Below are 24,371 nucleotides of genomic sequence, written 5' to 3'. Positions count from 1 at the left end.
GAGCAGAAAACACACGCACACCCTTCTAACCCTCGGGACGGGATTTAAGCATACTGGCATAGCTGTGGCACTAGGCCTCAATTTCAAGATGGCGTCTCACTAATAAAATGGAGTTTCATTATTCACGTGATCCTAATACCATATCTACTGCAGTCCAGCTTCGATGAGTGACACCCTCCCACCTCCACTCTCCTTTGACTATTGCCTCATCCTAAATCGCTCTGAGCTGGGGGGAAATCCGACCGGTAATTTGCTGATTTCCGGTGCTATTACTGCGCGGTAATACCACGGCGGTAATAGTGCTGAAAATTCCCCATTGGGTCCAATGGAGAATGGGGAATTCACGAATGGGCCCAATGGGAATGGGGAAATACTGTTTTGCCAAACCAGTGATCCGGCGCTAATAGCGCCGGACCGGGTGGCAGTAGCACTGTTAGCGTGGGCAGTATCCCGGCGAGAATACCACTGGGATACCGCCTAACTCATGATGAGGCGCATTGTCTAGTGGGGTGTCCACCTATAGTTGTCCCTTTTTATTTAAAATTGTATGAGACCTGAGCAGTACAAGTGTATGTTGGGCACTAACCACCACCGGCCCATCACATACTACTAGGGATCTCCTATGAAACAGAAGATGTACTACCCCAACCAGCTCAGGGGTTGCGGCGGGGGGCGGGGATACATTATAACTTCAAGGAGAGTCTGATGTGGATGAAAAATAACTGCTTCCTTCTGGCTCTTCAGAAGCACCTGCTCTAACAATGCAACTCTTCCCAGGCCTGTCTATCAGCGACTGCATCCAAGATTCTAAGCATGCTGGCTCTGTGTGATAGAGTTGACCCATGAGCCCCAAATAAATTGTGTAGCGAGTGAATGCAGCGACCATTTGAGCAAACCCAAAGAAACTGTGCCTTCCTGGAATACTGACAAGAAAATCTTTCTAATCAGGGCTATTACCTTGCCAGCTCTAAACCAGGTAAATGCTACATTCAAGGGAGCCCTTCTACGGCCGATAAAGCTGCAAAAAGGATTCTTATTGTTGCATTTAGAGACCATGCCAGGCCTGTAATAAGGATACTGGATTGGCTGCTGGTAGGTCCCCATCTAATTCGTAGCACACTCAGAAATGATGGAACTAAACACTTGGAAGCACTGATCACCAAATGTAGCCCCACCAGCACATCCAAGGTCTGAATGAAAACATGTGCTAGATGTCCTGAAATCCAGACAGAAATGTTATAATGAAGGATCATCAGCCGCTTCAGGTAGGTGAACACGCAAGTCCTTTATTGCCGGCTCACCCCAACTAGCACCAGCCACGCCAACCTCTCAGGCAGCTGTTTAGCCGAGCCCCGCACAGTTACACGGCTGCCTGCAGGTGTCAGCATTTCAGATTAGAAAAAAAGAAAAGGCAGCGTCTTTTCTTTTTTCTAATCTGAAATGCTGACACCTGAAGTCAGCCATGTAGCCAATCAATGCTTGGGCTAAACCTGCTGCGTGATGTTTCTTTATTCTGAACCTGGAGGAGGGCTGGGTTGGCCAGCCTCTCCCTTTGTTTTTGAGTAAAGAGCTAACATGTAGAAGGAAGCCCATTTACTGTGCTTGGTTAAAGGGCTTCCACTGCGTGATAGCTCTTTACTCAGAAACAAAAGGAGAGGTTGACCAACCCAGCCCTCCATAGGTTTTGGAATAAAGAGACATCGCGCAGCAGGCAGCCCATTACATTCAAGGAGCCATGTGCTAAAACGGTTGCCTGGGAGGGCCTACGACCCCGGCAGGCAGTTCTTTAACAACGGGTCCTTGAATGCAAGGGCTGGGGGGGGGGGCTCTTGTTGGGGGCTTGTGTTGGAGGGTATGGCCTAAGCACTCATACTTAGGCCATGCCCCCGAAAGAGAGTCCCCCCCCCCATAATTTACCACCCTACTTAAAGCACTGCTGTTACTTGTAAGTTACATCTGAGGAACCCACTGGCTCCCACCAGCCAGGCTACATCGTCCAACTGCCTGGATTGGAAGCCAGCACACTGGCATTCTCTCACACATACTTCAACATTCTAACCTTCCAACATTCTCTCTGACCTCACGCATTCCAGACAAGCTTACCTGCATTCATTCAGCAAAGCACATGACAACACAACTCCCTTCCTTACCATACACAGCCTTCACGAACCACATCACAACAAACAAACAAAACTCGAGGAAGCTCCTGGCTTATGATGAAGTTACCAGAGTGGAGAAAACCACAACACGCTGTGCCCAGTCCCTGGCGACAGTCAAAAACATGATTCTTTTCTGCCAGGTTAGTCTTTATGCTTGAAGCTGTCTCGGCTGATGTAGCTCATACGAAAAGAACTAGTGTAGCATAACTAACCAAACAGGTAAGAGGCGTAGCAGCCACCTTTACTTCCTGAAACAGGCAAATACTAACAACAAACAAATAAGGAGTACAAGTATTCCAAGTAGAAAATGATTCCATTGTACCCGGGAGCCTGCCCCGTTTCCAGCCACCGCAATCGGTAGATATGTTCGGCTCCATGGTGCCTTCAGGGCAGTGCCACAGGGAGGAGCTCTCATATCATTACTGCCTGGTCCGAAGAGGGACTTCAAGGTAAAAGTGCACCTTCATTCGCATGAATTATTTGCACTAGCCATAGGGATTACACAGATATATCGCTTCTAGAATTCAAATATATTTTTACTAGACTATAAAATACATCGTTGGGAATGGGAATGCGTTTTTACTCCCAACTTCAAAAAAAGGGAGTAAAATATTCCACATCCACAGCCCTATATAGCAGGATATAACATCTAAGTTAAAGTTTCTTTGCATTTCTTATGCTTTAAATTCGCCTAACTTATTTCATTAAAAATATCTTTTGCTTTCTATCTTTACAGTGTTTTGCATTACTGTTGATTTGAGATGTTCACATTTCATTTCAGATAGGGTCTCATCTTTATTTTCGTTACCCATTTTTTTGTAGGACACCCCTCATTCTGCAGATTCCACACACCTCTGGCAGTCCATCCTTTTCTGTACCTGGTTTCCCCGTGCAGACACTTCCCAAACCCATCCTGTTCTTCAGCTTGCCTGTCTTCATGGCCACATTGTTCACCCCTCTCTTCCACCACCCTGCCATGGGTCCCTGTCACCATCTCTCATCACTTTCGACCAATTTACCCCTCTATTACCACCCCCTGCTTCATTATCCGTTATTCTACAGCACCCATCGTCTCTTCCCTATCCCTAAATCCCCCTTGTTCCTCCCATCCTCCTTTTTTTTACCGCCAGGTTGGCTCTGAAGTGATTGTTCTCCACTGGCGGGATGCAAATATATATCTACCCTATAATATAAAATCAAAAGTGATGGTTTCATGTAACATTTTCATGTAACTTTTTTGTAACATTTCTTGTAACGCTTGACATAGGCGTCAACGGATGTCCTGCAGACAGGAGACTGGTGTAATTCCATCCCAGATTTAGCCCACTTCAACGGTATACTGTCTAAATATGCAATTCATAAGATGTTTGGAGTGTATTCACTGCTGAAGTTTTGATTGAGTGACAATTTGATGTAACTTCTGTTGTAGCGCTTTTACTTGGGGCCATTGTACATTCTACAGACATGGTTCTGGTGTCATTCCGTTCCACATTTCGCCCACATTGATGGTATACTGTCCAAACTGCAATTCCTGAGACGTTTGAAGTTCATTCACTGGAGTTCATTCACTGATGAAGTTGTGTATGAAGCTGTGTATAAGTGATGACTTTGTGTAACGTTTCATGTGAGCCTGGTGTCATTCTGTCCAACATGCATCCAACTTTGATGGTATCCGGTCCAAATCTACAATTCCTAAGGTGTTTGAAGTGTCTTAACTGATAATGACTGATTAAGCTGTGGGATGAACTTGTGTAAGTGGATATACCGTGACGCGTTGACTTGGGATCATTGTATGCCCTAAAGATGTGGGTTGGCTGCCATTCTGCCCCACATTCCTCCAACTTTGCTGGCATACTGTCGAACATTTGGATTCTGCAAAGGAGGTGGGGGTACAAACAAAGCGAGCCCTTTGTGGACTATCCCTACAAGCGTCCAAGCTGCTGAGTGCAGCACGCATCAGTCGCAAGAGGGAAGTGGGGCAGAGAGATTCGAGCCCCTTGGGGGGTTGGGCACCAAAGGTGCCAGGGGGTGGGGCCCCGGGGGGTGGGCACCAAAGGCGCCAGGGGGAGAGAGTATAGCCGCTCCAATAGCACAGCAAGTAGAGTGCTCGCTTTGACATCTGTGCAGAGCCTGCTGATGCAGGTTCGAATCCCGCCAGGGTCAAGTTCAGCCTTTCATCCTTCCGAGATCGATAAATGAGCACCACACACCGTAGCGCTATATAAATGCTAAACTATTATTATTATTATTGTACTAGAGCTGTATGGGGAACCACTACACACAATTCTACAGCACAGAATCATGTCCTATTTGCAACCTGTCTTTAAGGGTGTATAAGCAGAATATGATCTGTGATGGTCTGGGCCTCATTCCAGTAACAACGATGCCGGCAAGCTACCAGCACCGTTGTTACCGGACCGGCACACTACGAGTCTGCAAGCGGGTTGTCTCTGGGTTTCCTTTCAGATGCTCAAACCTCTTGTCCACGTATTTTACTTACAAAATAACTTTTTCTGAACAACCTTGTAACACTCTGGTATAAACATCACCTCCCCACCCAAAATAAAAATGTACTCAAAGGTCTGTGGTGAAGTCACTGCATACATGTACTCACGGACCACTTTTTTTTTTATTGTGTACTCGTTTAATATGTGACACTATATATTTTTACTAACAGTGTTAAAGGTTTTATGTGACTAAACACTTTAAATAAAAAAAGGAAAAAATAAATAAAAAATGCTACATACTTTTGACGAGGTTTTCAGAATTCTCTATGCATGTCCGATTTTCATACTTTTGTAAGTCCCGCCCACACATAATTTCAGATTAATGAGAGCCTAAAGTAAGCAGACCCTGGGAAGGAGCTGCTCAGCACATGCAGAATTGGGATAATAGTACAGAGGGAAATCCGCCATTTTAAATTGGAGTGCAGTAGTGCTGGAGTGTGGTACTAGGGGCACCCCAACCCAACCGTGGAGAAGAAGGCGCCATATCCCCCCGTGGTTTGTGTGAAAGAGGGTGCATTGGGAAATACTCGTGGCTGTTATCTGCATGCATCTGTCTGACTGAATTAAAGTGTGTGCCCGTTTTCGTGAGCTCTGTGCCCATTGCTATTAACCCGCAAGGGGCATCAGTTTGAGTGTTGACTGATGGTCAAGTAAGTGGTTTGGTGTAGGATGATGCAGAACGGGGTGTGGGTGACTGCCCCATGCCTCCGATACAATGCCACTATTAGGGATGGCAGCTTGGGTGGGTGGTAAGCCATTGTTCTACTCATGATGATGGGGTAGTTAGAAGTGGTGGGTCTTTGAGTGGGTGGGTCTGACAACAATAGGGCTGAGAGCAAGGGTGACTGTCTGGTGACTTTGGTGTGCCTGAGTGCTAATATCACAGAATGAGAGCGCGAGTGCACCAGGTATACATATGGCCTGCATGGGTGAGCAAGTTTCTTTTTCCTGTTGAGTTTTGTTTTATTTGGTTTCTGATAGAGCAGGGAAATGTTCCCAGTTTCAGTGTCCTCTAGGTGAGTGGGGGTGGGGTGCCCCCTATATACCTCAGGCAGACAACTTGCCTGTCCAGGGACAGGTGGACTAGAAGGATCCAAGCCCTTCTCGAGACCATGGTGCAGACAATAGGCCAGTGGTCGAAGTGAGCAGCAATGGTTGGGAACAGCGTTGCACTACTTTTATTTTGTACTGTTAACAGTGCCACTACTTTGTACAACCATTTCCACCATTCAGAAGTGTTCTTTGTGAAGTTAAAGCACACGTCTCCACTTTACCATAACATAGCAGTTACAGCTAAACCAAAATCTTTTTCAACTTAATTGGCTGTCAACCACCATTACTGCAACCCTTGAAAAATGTTTTGCACATTACTCTCTTCCTGCCTACTCTGTCTCCGACCGGGGTACAGTTGCACTACATTTATTGGTACACTTCTACCACTGCTATAGGTGGATGGGCTCCAGGGCCCTGCAGCACAGCAGCAGACCATCACATAGGAAAGAGATGGCCCCTGTGAGACACGGACAGAGGAACAGAACGAAAGGAGCATCACGTGGGAAGTCATGCTGGACCACAGAGGAAGGCCTCTTTGTTGGATTAGGACAAGAGCCAAGGGCAGGCCAGGGGACAGAAGTACCAAGGACCCAAGTTCAAGTCCAGCAACACCAAAAGGTTAAGTGTCAAGTGGAAGATCAAGGTACGTACGAAGCACCACTCGGTGGTCACCAGTCACAGCTGCCCACACGCATTCGCCTCCATACTCCACTCTAATACGCAAAGCACAGCAGCCATCAGACTGCAACTACGACCTGCAACACAATTCAGTCTAGCTGCACACATAACGAGTCTCTGGCACTAGAAGGCACCTACAACAACATTCGGTCAAGCTGATCACATAACGAATCTCCTACACTCACTAACCCTCCTGACCTCCCCCAGCACCCATCCGAATCCCTGACCATGTTGGGTTACTTAATGGAGCACGGCAAGCCCACCGACTCCTCGATCTCGGCCTAATGTGCCTCCGCATTCTAGTCATCCTCACCACATCCATACTTGGACTCTGGTACCCAAGGGCGTTTACCCACAAACGCGTAGAGGCCACACACATGGGATAAAGGTGATATGCAATGGACAAACTACTGCTGGTACTACTACTAAAAGGTCCTTAAGCAGATCCTTGCTTTAGATATACTGTCAAACTCTAGAGGGAGCCAAGTGGATGAGGAAAGTTCATTTGGAAGACAAACTGCTGGGACTTAAAAGTCCTGGGCTGGGCTTGTCTAAAGCTTCTAGAATTTACATGTAGTTATGGTCACATAAATTCCCTTTGCTATTCATGTATGGAGGGTCGTTCAGTTTTTGATTTACTGTACACAACAATGACCCACAAGGACTACTATACTTTGGACAATGCTTACTTTCCATTAGCTTACCAAGCAGAGATCTCGTTGCAAATTAGAAGGCAGGCCTCACTTATTCAGGGCAAGCGGCACCCCCTGTTAGTTTCCCAGGTAAAACCCACCAATAGGCCATGACCATGTATGCTAGCCAATGAGTGCTATGGGATTCAAGAGAACCACATAAAGCAAAGGAAAACCTGAAAAGCTGAGTGGATGCTACTATATATAACAGGCCCCAGTGGAACTATGCAGTGAAAATGTGAGATTGACACGGACCGACCATTGGGGTGTATTTTTTTCAGGGCCGATCTTTTAGAGGTTAGTACCATTTAACGTACTTCAACTCTACTGTACCTCTTTCCAGGAGCATGGAGTTATTGGAACAACAGGTAAAACCCTTCTCCCTCCACCTGAAAAAGAAAAAATAGAGTCACTTGAAACTCGTCACCCTATTTGTAAATTCAGGATTATATTTACTTTCTGACGGAGAAGGAGAGTAGTGGAATGCCCTCACAAATAATTGACCAGGTTGCATAAAAATAAACAGGTGTGAAAGGAACTAAGAATAATTTATACCCAGTCCTTTAAGCTGGATACTATTGGCACAGTTATTCTTACCTTGCACAAATAAAGCACATCACAATAAAAATGGTGACTCTTTATAAAATCTGGCGCTCCTCAAAGAATCAACATGTCTGAGGCTGCTTTGAAGGGTCTGGTTTGGGACAACAAATCTACTTTACTATTTTGGCACTGGACCTTTCTGTCTTATAATAATCATAGAATGCCCCAAACCTTCGGTGTTGGACTGCCCATGTGGGCGGGACAAAGACTGATATGCAAATTTCCCATCTGTGAAAGGTACAGTGAGCAAAAAGCAGATGGCTGCAAACTCTCAAAGTGGTTAAAAACCACTGAACAGGTTATCATGCCATGTTCTTTCGAGAGAGGGACACCTGCTACCTTTTTTGTATTTTTGGAAGGAACTTGATGTTGGCCACCCTAAGTTACCTGGGGGCAACCAGACGTGGACTCCCTGCTCACTGTGCTCAGAGAAGCACAGTGCAACCTCACTGATGAGGCCCAACAGGCTGAAACACGTGTATGGGGTTGCTGTTGATACTCTTGTTCAGAAGGGAATTGCCATAGCATTTCGGTGCTGGACTGCCCATGTGGGCGGGACAAAGACTGATATGCAAATGGATATTTCCCATTTTTGAAAGGTAAAGTGAGCAAAAAGCAGATGGCTGTGATCTCTCAAAGTGGTTAAAAACCACTGAACAGGTTATCATGCTGTGTTCTTTCTGGAGAGGTGCGCCTGCTACCTTTTTTGTAACTATTACACTTAGGCAGCAATGAAATTAGAAAATCTGTATAGCAAATGATTATCTGTCCTGTACACTTTCTTCAGTTGGCAAAGACAAATTGAATACATTTCAATATTTCACTCAGTGGCATCACTTGCCATTGTCATTCATGCCAACCGATTTAGGTGGGAGACTCACGATTTTTTCAATTGAAAATATTGCTATTTTGTACTTTCTCCCTCCTGGAATAATTGTAACCCCAATGGGAGAAAACAATTCTCCTGCTTTCTGTAACAAAAGCTCTCCACCAGGTGCTACAGAATGCTGGCATGTATGCATTGTGTCCGTCTGAGCCCCCCCACTGTTTTTGGACTTGAGCTCCGGGCAGGACTTAATTTGCTATTTGAAGTAACTTCTTTTTGTTACATCACCCAGGTGGGGGAGACAGAGCCAGTGATCCAATTGGAGAAGGCGGTGAAGGATGAGAGGAGCAACAGGAAGGAGATGGAGAAGGAGGTGATGGATAAGAGGAGCAACAGGAAGCAGGAAGGTGTGGTTTGTTCAGGTACAGTCAGAGAAGGGAGAGGTGGCAGACCAAGAGACCAGCAGGTGGTAGGACAATGGATTAGAGTGCAACAGTGACATAGAGAAAAGATGACGTATTGGTTGATCAGTGCAAGTGGTATTGTGTTGTGAATGTGCCGGCAAACTAGGTGAGTGTTAGTGTTAGTGTTAAAGGGGTATAGGGAGTGAGAAGGGGTTGTGAGAGTGAAGACATGTGACTAGGGAGAAGGGTGGGGTGGTCGACTTACAGTGGAGAAAGGAGTAGTAGTGCAAACGAAGGAGTAGTAGTGTGGAGGAGAGAAATAGTGTGGAGAGGGGAGTAGTACTGCAAAGGTGAGAGTAGTACTGAGACAGAGGGTGCATTAGTGTGAAGGAGGGAGTAGTTGTGTGGAGGAGGGAGAAGCGATATTGAAGGGTTGAGGCAAGTGGTAGGAGGAGGGATAAAGAACAGAAGGACAGAGAAAAAAGATTCAGGGAGTAGAAGGAGTAAAGGTGAGTACATTGAGGACCAGGAGAGTAGCGAGAGAACATCAGACAAACAGACGGAGAGGAACACGTAGGCGTGATAAGAAGGCCACATCAGGCAGCACGTCTGAAAGGCACAGCCTATAATCCGTTCAAGTCAACCAACAACATTGATAGTGCAGGGTTAGCCTAGAAGCTCCCTGGGGGACTTTAGACAGATAAGGCATTGGCATTGGTGGTCCTAGCGCCCAGTAAAAAGTTAATAACCCTTGAACAGTCGCTGGGAGTGGGGGGGTTCTCTGAGCCATCTGGGAAGCCATCACGCCTTGGACGGAAGCATCCTGTACAATTCCCTTGGAATGTCTTCCCATTGGGAATGGAGCTTGTAAACAGCCATCCTTCCCCTGAGACCCGGTTACATTTGTATACACAGGGAAAGGAAACATTGTCTCCAGAGAGCCCTTGATCCCAGTGGAGCGGCAGATGTCAAAGCCATTGTATTCTCACATGCATCTCTTGCTTCTCCACTCTTTTTGACTGCTTACTCTCTGTTCACTTCTCATCTCCCTTTCTACCTTTTCCTATCTCCTCCCCTCCTTTCTTACTTTCTTCTATGCACTTACTCTATCAGAATTGTCCCTGGACTTTGTATGATAGCAAACTCGTCTGTCTCCTCCCCCCTCCCCTTACTTGTTTTTTTCCTCCACACGCCCCCCCCCCCCCAGCACTATCTGAAATGTCTTCAGGCCTAGTACGATAGTCGCTTGTTTTGTTCCTCCCCTCCCTTTCTGCACCCCTCACCCTCACCTTTTGTTTTAATCCGGCTCTAGCAGAAATGACGTCAGGCCTAGTACAGTAGTCGCCCGTCTGTTTCCATTTCCTTCCCGCTCTCCCCCTCCCTTCCTTATCTATGTCTTAGCTTTTGCAGTATCTGAAATGTTGTCAGGCCGAGTATGATAGTTAATTTCACATCCTTACTGTTCATGGCCTGTAAGAATGTCATTGTATTTTCCCTTGTTCCCTCCCTTGCCTTGAAGCTCTTTGAAACACATTGTGTATAGGCGCTAGATAAATAAACTATCATATCATATATCATTTCATGCATTTCCTGATGGTGTCCAGATCAGTGGATATGCTCCAGGGCTACCAGCACTGGGACCTTAATGTGAGTGTTGTGAAAAATGAAAATAAACACCAAGCCCGGCGTGCATTATGTACTTAGAGAGTGAAGCATACAACCCTTTCATCACAGACATATGTTTCAAATATAAAGATGTGTGCTCGTTCTTATGTCCTGGAAATGTTCCTTTGTTTTATGCACAGCAGGCTAGGGCTAGTTGTTTCTTTCCCCTTTCACATAGGGATATTTCGAAAGAGTACAACAGGAGTGTGCCAGACTGTGAATATTGGAACTACAGCCTACCACAAACTAATGCAGGTGATCAGTCTAGGCTTTGATAATGCGCTTTGCTCAGTAAGACACGCGTTGTATTCTTATAATGTGTACAATGGATACTGGAAGTGATCGTTAGGACTAAAAATTGTCACAGTTTAAAAACAAACAGTTTACAATGTTAATGAATTAAATCATTTTCAGACAGTTTGAGAATGAGAGTGAAAGAATGGGAGAAAAAAAGAGACAGAAGGACAGAGAGAGAAAGAAAGAGAAAAAAGAGCGCACGTTCGATTGGCCTATGGTATGCGGGTACAGAGCTTGTTTTTAAAAATGATTTGCCTGGCTTGATATTAGACGAATGAAGGAATATACTCACAGATGAAGAGCAAAGATGAGGCTGATGAGCACTGCAGAGATGACGTCACTCAGAATCCACATAAACCTATACCCCTGGGGGGTCTGCCAAAGGAAAGGAAAGAGTAAGGGTCTTCAGGAACCAATCGATAATCTGTGGAAGTTCTACAGTGCCCACTGCAGTACACCTGGAAAGGATGCTCAAGACAACATTACCAAATGGACTTCCTTTTGTCTCAGAATGACATTTTTATAGATTGCCAATAGCATCATCCAAACACTCACTGGCCCCTTGTAGGGAAACCCTATGTACTTGCTATATTTAATCCTACATCCTGCGTCTAGCTCGGAGACATGTTGGACCAGTCTCCCACTCACTCAGTTTTCAATCGAATGCAGCTCATTGAACATACTTTCGATGTCTTTTATCAGTCATTGTGGACTGTCTTTAATTTGATGTTACATGCCCCGAGCCAATCAATCCGCGCTCCTAAGACTCGTTGCCTGAGTGTCAAGCACCCATAGGGGTGGAAGTATATGTACTTTATTGCACCAGTACCCCATCGGGATCCAGCGAGAGACTGAATGACAGCCATTTCGTGGCACAGTTGCCGGGCAATTTAAAGGTCGCCACCAGAGGCTGCAGCTGTGAGCCCTCTGCAACCCCTGTACATCCGATGCCTGCCATACATCTGCCAGCCTGTTGTTTTCATTATGTTACTATAGAATTTCGCTTTGACTTTCACCACAGTTAAATGCTGTGCAATGCAACTTCCTGGGAAGTCATCAGAGGAGGGAGAGGCGGTGGGATAAAGAAATCTCAGTGGTTAGCTCCATAATTTACTCCAAAGGGAACTGTGGAACTTCCCTTAATCTGCACAAGATCACATGCACTAATATGATCTGGCGACCTTGCACAACAGATATACCTATGCAAGCCTTTTCCATACTGAGGGCAGGTTTTGCATGCTCTTCTGGAAATGCCCAGTTGGACAGCAGCAGTAGAAGACATAGGGCCTCATTACGAGTCCGGCGGTAACCGTGCCGGAAATTCTGGCAGGTAACGTCCGGACTCATATTACCATTCCGCCTCTGTGATTGCCGGAATCACTGGGGCATTACAACCCCGGTGACCCGGTAATTCCAGAGGCGGAATTCTGTTAATCCCCATTTCCATGGAGTCCATGGGAATGGGGAAGTGGAAACACCGGCACCCTGCTGTTATGGTGCCGGTGTTTCCATGTCCGCCTGCAGGCGGGTGGTGTTAAACCCACCAGGTCAGACCTGACGGGAGTGACACCTCCCGCCTGCAGGACTCTGCGGATTTACCACCACCATTCTTTCTGGACCGGCAGGGTCGTAATGAGGGCCATAATCTCCATATGAAGGAAGCGCTCCACTTTCTCTAATGTCTCCAATCTTTTGAAAAGGCAGCACCTTCTATGGCAAAAGATGCTGGAAAACACCAATGAAGCAGGGGCAGCTGGTGTGTTGGGGCACAAGTGTTGCATCCTCTTATTTCAGGTGAAGATATGCAAGTCTCAATTAAAACGTATGTCTTTTAGCTGGCACGGTGCGGCTTCAGGCAGGGTGGGTGCTTGTTAGGATGGGGGACTTTGCTGCCTGCCTCTGAGCAGGGGAATCTGTGTGATTTTTCCACGGCCGATTTTACCGTGACGAAAATGAGTGCATGGGAAATGTACTCAACACAAAATGTTGAGCGGGGTGTTACGGGGGACATCCCTACAGCACCCGAATTTTTTATTTTTTTTATTTTTTTTATTTTGCTCAGGTGAGTTGCACCCCGCTCACTATTGTGAGCAGGGTGTTGCGGGGGACACCCCTGCAGCCTTTGTGTTTCTTTTTTTAAATTTATTTTATGACCCCACCAAAACACATACCACAAAAAGTTTTAACTTTTGGTAGTGTGTTTTAGGTCTTTTAGTAAGGTCGGTAAATTATATTCGGTAACTTCGTCCTATTCCGAGCTATGTAGAATGTTTAGTTTGGAATGCAGAGCCTGAAGGCATCCAGCAGAAGGCTTCAATATTCAGAGGACAGTGGGAAGTGGGAAGTCTGACCCCACCACCTCTGATCTATGCGCAGAGTGTGGCATGCTGACTAAGGAGATGAAGGGTGGGCAATCCAGTGCAGCATGAGGCAGCAGTGATCTGAGGGCATAAACAGCTAACAGAAGAAACACATTGTGTGTATGTATGTTTGTATATGTATCTGCATGAGAGGGGTTGTTTGTGATTGTGCATGTGTTATTGTGTCTACCTGTGAATGTGTAAGCGAACATGTGTGGAAGAGGGGGCTGAGAGGAGGGTGAAGTCTAGCAGGCAGGCGTACGAGGTGTTGGCACTGAAAGTTGGCAACCAGCATGGACATTACTGGAACATGGGCAAAGCCAATGTGAACATTTTCCTAGATGGTGGTCGAGAGTCTGGTGTATATTGGCACAGCCAACATGAGCATGTTTTCTTACTGTGGCATTAATGCATTGCGATTAAACCCACCATTACTGAGTAGTTCCGTGTCCTTGGCAGAATCAATAGTTTGTCTTTAGGTGGAACTGCTGGCATATATTGGCGCAGTCATTTTGAGCTTGTTTTTATTACACTGGCATTATTACTGCATAATGGTCAAAGCCCTGAGTGTTCTTACAAGTGGATACTGGAATATATTGGCACAGTCAACATGGACACACACATTTAATGTAGCATTCGTGCATTATAGGCAAAACAAAATTACCAAGTGTCCAAGTGTGTCCTAACACGGGCAAACTGGCATATATAGGCACAGCAAGCATGGACATGGTTCCTTATTGTACTATTACTACTTTATGGGAAAAGCCAACATTACTGGTTTGTCCTTACACGTGACACTTGGCATATATTGGAACAGCCATTTTAAACATGTTTTCTTACACTGGCATTATTATTTTATATAGTGGGAAAAGCCAATATGAGTGTGTTCTCTAGTAGAGATAACACCAATACAATCATGTTCTTACAATTACAGTACTGTCATTATTGGTCAAAGACAATAAAAGTGTGTGTTTCCAATACTGGCCGTAGGCATACTGGGAAATGCCATCAAGATGGTGTGCTTACACTACTGGCATTATTGTGCAAAGTCAAGAAAAGAGTGCCCTTGCCGTCTCTGGCAATACTAACCTTAGGCTTGCAGGCCAAAGCCATCATGGGTGTGTTCCTACAGTTGCACAATTGAAATTATTGGGCAAAGCCATACTAAACGTGTTCTCACAGTGAACATGCGGGCATATATTGGGGGCATTTAGATTCTGAAAATGCTCCTGTGAACAGTTGGTGACATAGCATCTATTTGGTGGTTTAAATGCACTACCACACAAAACAGACTAAAGTGTGAGGCCTTTTACCTAGTTTTTCCTAGAATGTATACTGAAAATACTGTTAATACAAATTATTTTAAATTATGTTTTGGGGGAGAACCCCCTAAAGCACTATTGTTTAATTTGTGCTTCCACTCACACCATGCTCTTCCATTTGCACCTATTACTAGAAAATACTGACACCCTCCACCACTTCGAAAATGAAACACCACCTGCCACTGCACTGAAGACAGCAATCAGGCATGCAGCCAGGCGTGTTGGAAGGGCTGGCCAATGTCCCGACGCAAAGCTTAAAGGTGAGAGTGAAAGAGGTGCCACAGCTTGGAATGGACTCCTCCTGATCGTGTGAGATTGGACTACCCAGTGTCCACTTTTTATCTTTGACATATGATTGGGTTTAAAGTAGTTCTTGTTACTATACAATTTGGTATGCAGGGTTGTCAGCAAATCAACAGCACAGCTGTTCTAGCTAAAGGCAGAATTTACACACAATGCAAAAAAAGGGACACCATGAGGAACTACTTACCACGAGGAACTACTTACCATGAGGAAAAGTGGTTGGTCTAAATTCTTTAGAATGTGTGCTGCATTGGTGGTAACAGAGTGCGCTCCAGAGCACCAAGCCAATGAGAACAGCCAGGGCTCACTTATCACATAGAGGTTTGTGGAGATGTTGGCTCGGGCATAAGTGCTGAAAAACACAGAAGCAATTATTGAGGAGAAAAACAATGCATCGTTGCTCGCTGTTTGGGAGCACAGTTATTCAAACACAAAAATATTCCATGCAAAACTGAAAAGTGCTGGATTGAAGGATCGGAATAATTCATAATCTTACACAAATCATATTTTGGTTAAAACTGCATTGTGTCCTGTGCTTGTCCTAATGGCCATGTTGACTGGAGGCAGAATTCTGATGACTGATGTGTGTATGTGTGTGCAGCTCAGAGAATGTCGAGTGAGTGCTTGAATGCATTTTCCATTGGTGTGACAGTTGGGGTTCAGCTGTGACTGTTTGAGGTGGTCCGGTGGGTGTCTCCTGTCTCGTGTGTGACTTAGGGTCTAGGACTTCACTTGAAGTGGCACCTGTTGCAATAAAGTCCAAGTCAATTTCACCCTACGGCCTCCTGACTCATCTGTTGAAGGAAGTACCCGTGCAATGTAAGATGAAAGTAACAACATTGAATACTGTAACCTCAGAAGCGCTCTACTCATTTCCAACCCACTATTCAGCTAGACTACATACACAATCCTTAAAACAATGTATAACACCAAACAGCTATATTCTGCGTGATCAATTAGAAATTGAGGTAGAGGTAAATATTTCAGCATAGCTTTCTCAGACATAAATATTGAACAAATGTGGCGATTTAAATTCTGCCCTGCAGGAGTACAAGGATGAGTAGTGTCTAAAGCACCTACTAAGCCCTCACACTTCTACAATCCAAGAGCGAACACAATCATAAAGGTCAAACAAGCATTTAAAAGATATACCTCCTTCGCCTTTTGTGGTATATTCTCAAGAAGGGTGTGAATATGAAACAGTTGCAACCCAAACAGCGAAGTATAACGGTCCAAAATAAAGGAATGTCCAATTAACCTTTAAACGCACCATATGCAGTAATAACTAAATAGAAAACACTACAAATACCCCCCCACCCCTGTTGAAAGAACACAGAATGTGCAAGATAGAAAGATGCAGCACTCTGAGTAATGAGACAGGAGGACAAAAGGCAACAAAAACCACAGTGTTCAAAAAGGTTGTGTTCTTAGTTGCAAAAAGGGATTAATGTGTCGGTAGGACCCAAAATTGACTAGAGGGGGAGTTATCAAGCAATATATTTGGCAGTGTCTTAGCGGTTCGACAACAGCGAACAAGGCTTCTCAGCGCTGTTTGGTGGTTTGAGTCATTTCAAAAGGGGACTGCAGCGGTAGTGCAGTAGCAGATGTCGAAACAGGATGGAATGGAAGGGTGTTGCGGTCCAAAGTGTTATTCAAGCAATGTGGATCATGGAGGCCACCAAGTTCAGTTCAGAGGTTGAGCTGGTGACGGGAAGAGCACGCAAGTTAGATCGATTTGGGGGCTCGAAGAAGGTGGTTCGGAGATAACACCAGGGTTGGTCTGATTATTGACTGGACTGGCGATGAAGAGGCTGGTGGTTCAAGCAATGCAGGGGCATCAATACTTCTTTGTTCTTTTGTGACAAACTGGTTTGAATGGCTGTATGGCAGTTCAAATGTCAGTGGGTGCCAAAGGCAGCTCCAGAGGGTCCCGTTGGTTCGAACCTGTGTCAAAAACGCTTGAATCAGGGCTCGCAGTGGTTCAACGGTGAAAGTACAGGAACCCTGGCTGTCTTGGCTCTCATGAGTTGAGTCCCACTCCAGGGTCTCATGCAAAAGATGGGTCCTTTTCCTTTGGCTCCCAAACATGGGGGAGGCTGGCACAAACCTCCAGGGGTCCTTCAACACCATGAGGTCCTGGGCAGTAGTCTGGCAGGTAGAGATACACGTTTTGATCCATCAGTAGGTGCACCCCAAATGGTCTCTGGGCATGGTTAGGGGACAGAGCTGCTCTCCAATCAGGGTCTAATGAAATCCTTTTGAAGGATTGAAGTCCAGAGAGGATTCAAAGAGTGGGAGACCCCTTCTTTTAAAGGCAAAGGCTACAGCTGATTGGACAAAAGCAAGCCTGCTTTAAGGGTCTAGTCATTGTCCTTGCAACAAATGGACTTTGTCTTCAGACATCACACCCAGCGTGCTTCGTGCTGCTGGGAGGCGATAGGAAGGAAAGACAGAGGCAGAGAGAAATAAGATGGTAGAACCTTCCGCCAGCTATAAGGAGCTCCCCTCTGTCTTCACGACCCTACCCTGTGACGAATCGTAGGCGTTTGTCCCTTGTCCCTAAGAGGGAGTCCTCCCTGTGAGGCTAGCGAGGTGCACCCAAGGGGTTGGGGCAAGTGGGACCTCACTGGGAGAGACTTCCCCTTTGGGGACAAGGACTCCAGTTCCTATGAGGGACTCCCTAGGCATCTACCAACCACGCATACATGGGACTACCTGTTGGAACAAATAAAGCGGCATCTTTACTGTTGGCTGAAGATAATGCAAAAAGAAATCAATTTGTAAGAGAAAAGGAATATGTCTTTTTAACAAGAGACGTATATTTGACTGGGGCATGTAGGAGTGAGAGGAGAGTACATGGTGCGCAGGTGAAGCCCCCTAACATCATTACGCCTTGTGGAGGTGGAGCGAAGGCAAGTCACGGACACGTGACTTTCAATGAGGCAGAGAACGTTAGTACGAGACGCCGGGTGCCCAGCGTTTATCGATGCGAGAATTGTGAGGAAGGAGAGAGGAACAATCTATCCAGTGGTGGCGTGACCACAGGCACAGATGGTGGGCAGGACTCCCAAAAAACAATGCCGAGAGGTGGTATTGCGAGGTTGGGGAGTTTGGGGGGAAAAAGAAAATAAAATTCATAGTGTTTCCATTCTTGGTTTAAGTATTGTTTTCTACTAATGGTAATATTAGAACTTTCAGTCCCAGAATGCAATGTCATGTGGTCAGGCAAGAGGGGAGTGTGCGATACAAATCTTTCCCGCTTCCCAAATTGGTTTAATTCTCCCGAGATTCACGCTGTCCTGCTTGGGTCCCCTCGAGTACACAAGCAGGTTTCTGCTGGCACAGGGCCCAAGGCATGGGGTCACCCTGCTGCTCCACTTACAGGCTCGAAGGCAGCGCTGCACGAGGAGCCCTTGCTCCCCGTCACCCTTCCACACTTGCCACGAACACAGCGGCTCCACTGTGTTACTCCACGGCTAGCACGACGTCGTGGGAGACCCAAAGAGGAAGAGCAGGCAGGCCGACTTTATGCTTGCTGCATTCGGGGGGTTGTAGTCAATGTGCCATGGCTCACCACACGTGTGCCTAAATACTACACAGAGAGAAGACATAATATGTTTTGTCACCATTAGGATGAACATGTTTCTCATAGTGGCAATGTTGGCATACATCATTGGGGCCAACCGCCTGACCTCTTTGAATGCATGAAGATGACCGGTTGGTGGTCGCTCTTTCACTGACCACACTTTGAGAGTACCTGATGCCACGACCCCTCACCCCTCCAAAAAAAACACTTTCCCTTAGTTCACCACTTACCGCTGGCAATCTAGAAGCTTCCCAAACAATGAGAGGACTTTGTTACGGTGCAGGAGTGATGGGCGGAGTTAAAGATGGGAGTGAGTGTTGCCTCTCTCCCCCCCATTCGACTTTTGCCAAATATAACCAAATTAGATCCCAGAAAACCAATGAGAGAGAGGTGCGTTAATGTATAAAAGTATGTCTGATGGATGTGGGTCGAGGTCACACCAATTAATGCACCGGCAGATGGGCAAACCGGGGAGGGAAGGCTTGTTGTATTTGATCATCAAAATTCGATTTGAAAAATCCTGTTCGATGTTACCTGCATTTGATAATGTTCTGTAAGCCTACCACCAGAAACTGAAATGCATAACAGCACCCTGCCACCCACCCACCACAAATACCAGAATGCAATGGGAGATAAGTGCAAATGTCAGGAAGGGAAACATACTATGGGGCTTTTAGGATTGGGGAACTGGTGGCACGGAACACGATAGCAGGAGATGGCCTGGCAAAGAGCGATATTAGCATGGGAACCCAGGGAATGTCCATAATGTTAAGGAAATCCAAGACTGACCAGGCAGGAAAGGGGAGAGCAATAGACCTCAATTGCATCAGAGAAAAGACCACTGTCCCAGATGCATCACCCAGGAATTCCTAGACATCCGACCGGAGGCGGGCACCTATTAATACATAGGAACGGCAGCGCACTCAGCAGGTACCATTTTCAGGCGGTATTGAAACAAGCAGTGGCAAAAGCAGGATGGGACCCAGCCGAACTTGGTACACACTCATTCAGGAAAGGGGCAGCAACTTCTGCATGGGCAGGGGGCCTGGGAGCAAAAGGTGTGAAAACAATCCAGAAATGTTTCACCAGGACGGGGTGCACTTGTCAACCAAGGGAATGGGGGTTTTCTCTGACAACATTTTTAGGGCACTGGAAGAACGGGGATGCAAATAGAGGTGCTTTTGGGGGGGACATGAGCGGCCGAGGTAACACCCACTCAGGTGTGGCGGCATGTGCCCAGGAACGGATGCCCAAGGGTAACAAAGACTTGGGCATCTCCAAATGTGCCCAAAAGCAAATTATGTGATATATGTTTGTACTATGTATTTTCTGCAAGAAAATAAATTGCCTACGGCCTATAATTTTTCCACAAACAAAATTGGTCTGCTGTGTTATTGCTCAGGGAGGGGTCAGGTAACAGGAGCAAAGGGAGCCCACACTACTCAGCCTATGCCCCAGGCCCCGGGCCGTCAGAAAGACAGCACGATAAAGGGCCTGGGAGTTTAGGCGCGGGGTGGGGGGGGAAACGGCGCGAAAGCCGTGGGGAGGGGCGGCCAAATGGCGCCCACAAAACAAAAGGCCCAGGAAGCCCAGGAAATGGCACCAGGGAAAGGTGTGAGGGGTAACATTAGGGGGCCGGGGGAAGCCAGCCCCCTAGGTAAGAACAAAGGGGCTTGGGGGTATAAGTAACCCCAGGAAAAGGTATGAGGCACAAACCAGGTAAGGAGCTCACCTCTCTCGGGTAAGCTCCGAGGGCCTGGAAAAGGGTGAAGAAAAAACATTTACCACCCAATCCACCCTACAAAGATAACGAAAGAAGGAGGAAGCAGGCAGGAGCCGGAACACTGAGTACTTTCTTTCGGTACACGGCCCAAGAAAGTCGTAGGCGGCATGTGCCCAGGAACGGATGCCCAAGGGTAACAAAGACTTGGGAGGAGAAGCCTTGGGCATCTCCAGACTGGACACAATGTGCCCAAAAGCAAATTATGTGATATATGTTTGTACTATGTATTTTCTGCAAGAAAATAAATTGCCTACGGCCTATAATTTTTCCACAAACAAAATTGGTCTGCTGTGTTATTGCTCAGGGAGGGGTCAGGTAACAGGAGCAAAGGGAGCCCACACTACTCAGCCTATGGAATGTGGATACGATGGGGCGTATGACTGTGCCGTATGTCGGGACGGCCCCCGTTGCCGGCTGTCAGCACTATGGGAATTCTGCTGGCAGTGTGTGTTTGCGTTTTCCTTCTAAGCAGTCTCTTACTACGATTGCACACCAAAGCGAGCAAACACAGAGCGCGCCTTCAAATACCCACACTCACAGAGTCAGTTCCTTTCACAGGGGTGACACGCAGCCGAAGAAACTCAACGCAAACATTTTTAAAATACTCCGTCTGCGACATCTCCCTGTGTTTTGCAGGAATGCCTTTCATCTGTATGTAGGGAGCAGTTATGCAAGGCCCACGGTTTTCAAGGAGAACCCCCCCCAAAAAAAATCTAACTGAACGGCACCCTTAAACAGCACCCCAAACTTCCTTCCCAGAAAGTCAAAGGTATACAAATTCTAGAAGTAAAAATCCATTTGAACACTGCCACGCTAAAATAGTTCTCAAACCACGCATCATACTTGTTCTTGTTGGAGGCCACTTTTACTAGAGATATTGTCATGAGATAATGCCGTGAGACTGTACCTTCGTTTCTAAAGACAAGAGACAACCCAGGTTTCATCCAGCGCGAAGGTCTGCTCCACATTCGTCTTACAGGGTGCATCAAACAGTCCCTTCCCTTGTTTATTTGAAGGCCGTCTAATCAGATCGCAATTTTCGCAACCAAAACATCAGCGTCTGGATCTTGTCATGATTAAGCCGAGGCAGTTGCCTTTTTTTGAAGCTCACACTGTAAGAAGCAGAGCTCCATCTGCGAGTGACAACAAGGTTCGTGTGTCTTTGTCATTGCTTGTAGTTTGGATGCAGCCCTAGTCGGGTTACAGCACGATGAATCGAAATAAAAAGGCACCTCGTGTGCTGCTGGACTCTCAGGTCCTCATTTCTTTACCACGAATCAAAGCGAAATAATGCACACTCGGTGCATGTTCACATTTCCTGTCCATGCACTACCGTCATTCTTACTGCGCATCATGACATCACCGCGTGAAGAAACACGTGGCGAAAACAGCCGTAGCAGCGCCAGGCAGGTATGTATGCTCGCAGACTCGTCTGCCAGCTGACGTCAATGTATGGGGGGGGGGGGAGAGGAGTCAGCGAACCCAGGACAAAGTGGATGTTATCTCTGCTCTGCAAAGGCGAACGGGCGCCATTCTGCAGCTGCCCTCTGCGCGTTGGCCAGACTTTATGCCTTTTGTTGCACTGCCGGAATAAAACAACAACATGGCCCGGCAGATACATACTCGATAGGGGGCTGTAGCCCAGCAGGCTGCAGGCAGCAGCCAGCACGAGACAGACCACCTCACCCCCCTCTTGCACTTACCCAGGTTGCTGCTCAGCTCCACAACACAGGAGGACACACGTGCTGCTGAGAGTGGCGAGGACAAAATGGAGGAGCTCAAGCGTATACCTCCAGCATTCTCTGGTTGGAGAAAATGCCGGCGTTGCAAGTGATTGACCTGGATAGCAAACTAAAACACCGGGGTCACTCTTGGGACTCCAGAATGACGTCCCTGAGAGCGGGACCTCTTCACTTGATGCTTCTTCTTGTCCTTCAGTGAAGGTGCCGTTTCCTCTTAAACATCAGCAAGGGAATATAGGCTTTCTTCAAAGGAGGGTCTGAGGCCTGTGATTTTGCCAGCTTCCTCTTACCTCCCTTGTGGAGATGGGGGAAGCTTTTAGCAGCATGGCTTTAGGATGACTGGATCCAGAGGATCCACATTTCTCAGCATCTTGAGATCCCCAAGGCAATAAAGACATACCTTGTGGGGATCTGGCACCAGCATTTTTCTCCCGCAATCGAAAAAGGTCTTGAAGCCAGAGGCCTTTGTGGTATGAGTCTTGATGCAGTGAGGTCATGCGGCATGGCAGGCTCCATAACTCCAGGTCTGACATCTGGGGCATGCAACAGTGCCAGATGGGATCGACATGGAGCTATGTTGCACCCCCTGTTGTCTGAAAAAGTATCCGAAGACAGTTGGTGTTGGAGAATATATATCCAAGATGAGGAATCCATGGGAGGAAGGAATCCATTAGAAATATGATGTTATCAGGCTTTCTGGGACGTATTATAACCAGAAGGTGTGTATTTATGCAGGATACTGGTCTTCATGTTGCACTGTCCATCAATAGTTCGTATCTGTACAGTGTTAACTATAGCATCCATATTAGAAATAGGGATCGGGTTTAGGAACACTTGGCACCTTCCTGAAGGTGAGTTGTGTGGAGGGACTTTACAGTCAGGTGCCCTTGTCTGTTTCTGATAACAATCAGGCAAAGCATTGATGCAGCTTGGTTTTCGGTGTTCTGGTCTCTTGTGGTGGTTAAAGTGCAACTGTGAGAGAACACTTGTTTAACATTTATTATACGGGTGATTCTGAACTTGCTGCTTGCACAGGGAATTTCTGGATGGAGGTCAATAAAGAAGGTCAAGAGCATAAAACAAGTAGAAAGGGGAAGTGAAGGGGAACTAGGCACGGTAAACCAGCAAGAACCATTTACAGCTAAACCAGTGTGGCATTCCTGATATTGGCATAAGCACTATTTCAATGTCAGAACAGAGGTGATTGTACAGGAGGGGATGAGAACTGGAAGAGTGGCCCTCTAGTTCCAAAATCCTGTGTGAAAGTTCTTCATCCAAGGAGGACAGCTTTGAGGCGACTGAAGGTAAAGAGCTGTTAGAGAAGTTAATTAGTTCGAGAGTGGTTTACCTGGTGGAGGCACAGTTTCCATGTTGGAAGGTGCAGGTGAGGCCCAGTTCACGTGGTAGAGGCCCTCCTCATTCATATTAGTTTTTTTGTAGTTAGCTTAAGGTTTGGATCATAAGCGGCCAGAGGTTTCAGAACCTGCATCTGGCAATGTTACCACTTTTGGGGGCTCATCCCTTTTTGTTTGTTCTGTATTGGGACAGCAGCAAGGCTTCCCGAGGGTAGGGACCTCAAGGTCTTGAGATTAGGCTAGTCCTGCCGGGTCAAGGCAAGAGATCGCACAACCTGGTCATCTGGTAAAACAAAAAAAAAACAGTTCACCATCAGGCAGTGCCTTGGTTGTTTACAGGTTCAGGCAGGCCCTCCTCTCCAGTCATATATGCGTTGGTGACTTCATCCTTGTTTGGGACTGGTTCCCAGGAGGCATGAGGTAAAAGAGCGGGACCTTCATTGTTATGGTGGATTAGGGCTCAGGAAAAAATGAAATTACAGGGAAGATTGATTCATAATATTATGCCTGTCAGACAATTACTGGTGGCCGCCACATGGAGCTTAGACAGGGTCCTTCCTTCTGTTCAGTGTGGATTCAGGCTTAATCCGAAACACCATTTAGAAACTGTCCGTAGCTGGTCCTGGAAACTGCAGCCCTTATTCTCTGAGGCAGGAGGTTGCCAAGCCCATATATGGCCACTTCCATATCCCACCCATTTTCTCATAGGAACAATGACTGGCACGTGGATTCTGTTCTGAGTTATACATGGAGGCTTCAAAGGGGGACACCCCTGGGGTACATTAGACTAGAATCACAAAAGGATGCCACCAACCAAAGGAGGCTCATTGCTCGCCATGCAAGGAGACAACAGGGAAAACAGGGTACATGCTTTCTTGTTGGCATATTCATTTTAGTGAGGGACTGGCTCAGGAAGAGGTATTCTGTGTCCAGAATTAAGATTTTCACAGCCTGGTAGGCCAAGGTTTTCATCATCACTGCCTGAATCACAAGGTATAGTGGAATTTGAAGCTGATGCGAATTTGAAGCTGGTCTG

At 46.5% G+C, this 24,371-nt stretch overlaps 1 protein-coding gene across 1 annotated transcript in view; it reads right to left on the bottom strand.

The window, feature by feature from the left end:
* The window catches only part of GDPD4 (glycerophosphodiester phosphodiesterase domain containing 4), a 691,051-nt gene that overhangs the window by 21,945 nt on the left and 644,735 nt on the right, over nucleotides 1-24,371 (bottom strand). The window contains exons 13-15 of the mRNA XM_069639989.1: nucleotides 15,074-15,221; nucleotides 11,177-11,259; nucleotides 7,423-7,478 (exon numbers count right to left, since the gene is read on the bottom strand). Coding sequence (XP_069496090.1) covers nucleotides 7,423-7,478; nucleotides 11,177-11,259; nucleotides 15,074-15,221 — 287 coding nt within the window. The remainder of the gene's footprint in view (nucleotides 1-7,422; nucleotides 7,479-11,176; nucleotides 11,260-15,073; nucleotides 15,222-24,371) is intronic.

This window comes from Ambystoma mexicanum, chromosome 7q, assembly GCF_040938575.1.
Source record: "Ambystoma mexicanum isolate Mex_15411 chromosome 7q, UKY_AmexF1_1, whole genome shotgun sequence".
Taxonomy (NCBI): Eukaryota; Metazoa; Chordata; class Amphibia; order Caudata; family Ambystomatidae; genus Ambystoma; species Ambystoma mexicanum.
The sequence above is the reverse complement of the archived record's forward strand: the minus strand, read 5'-3'. Positions and strand labels throughout refer to the sequence as shown.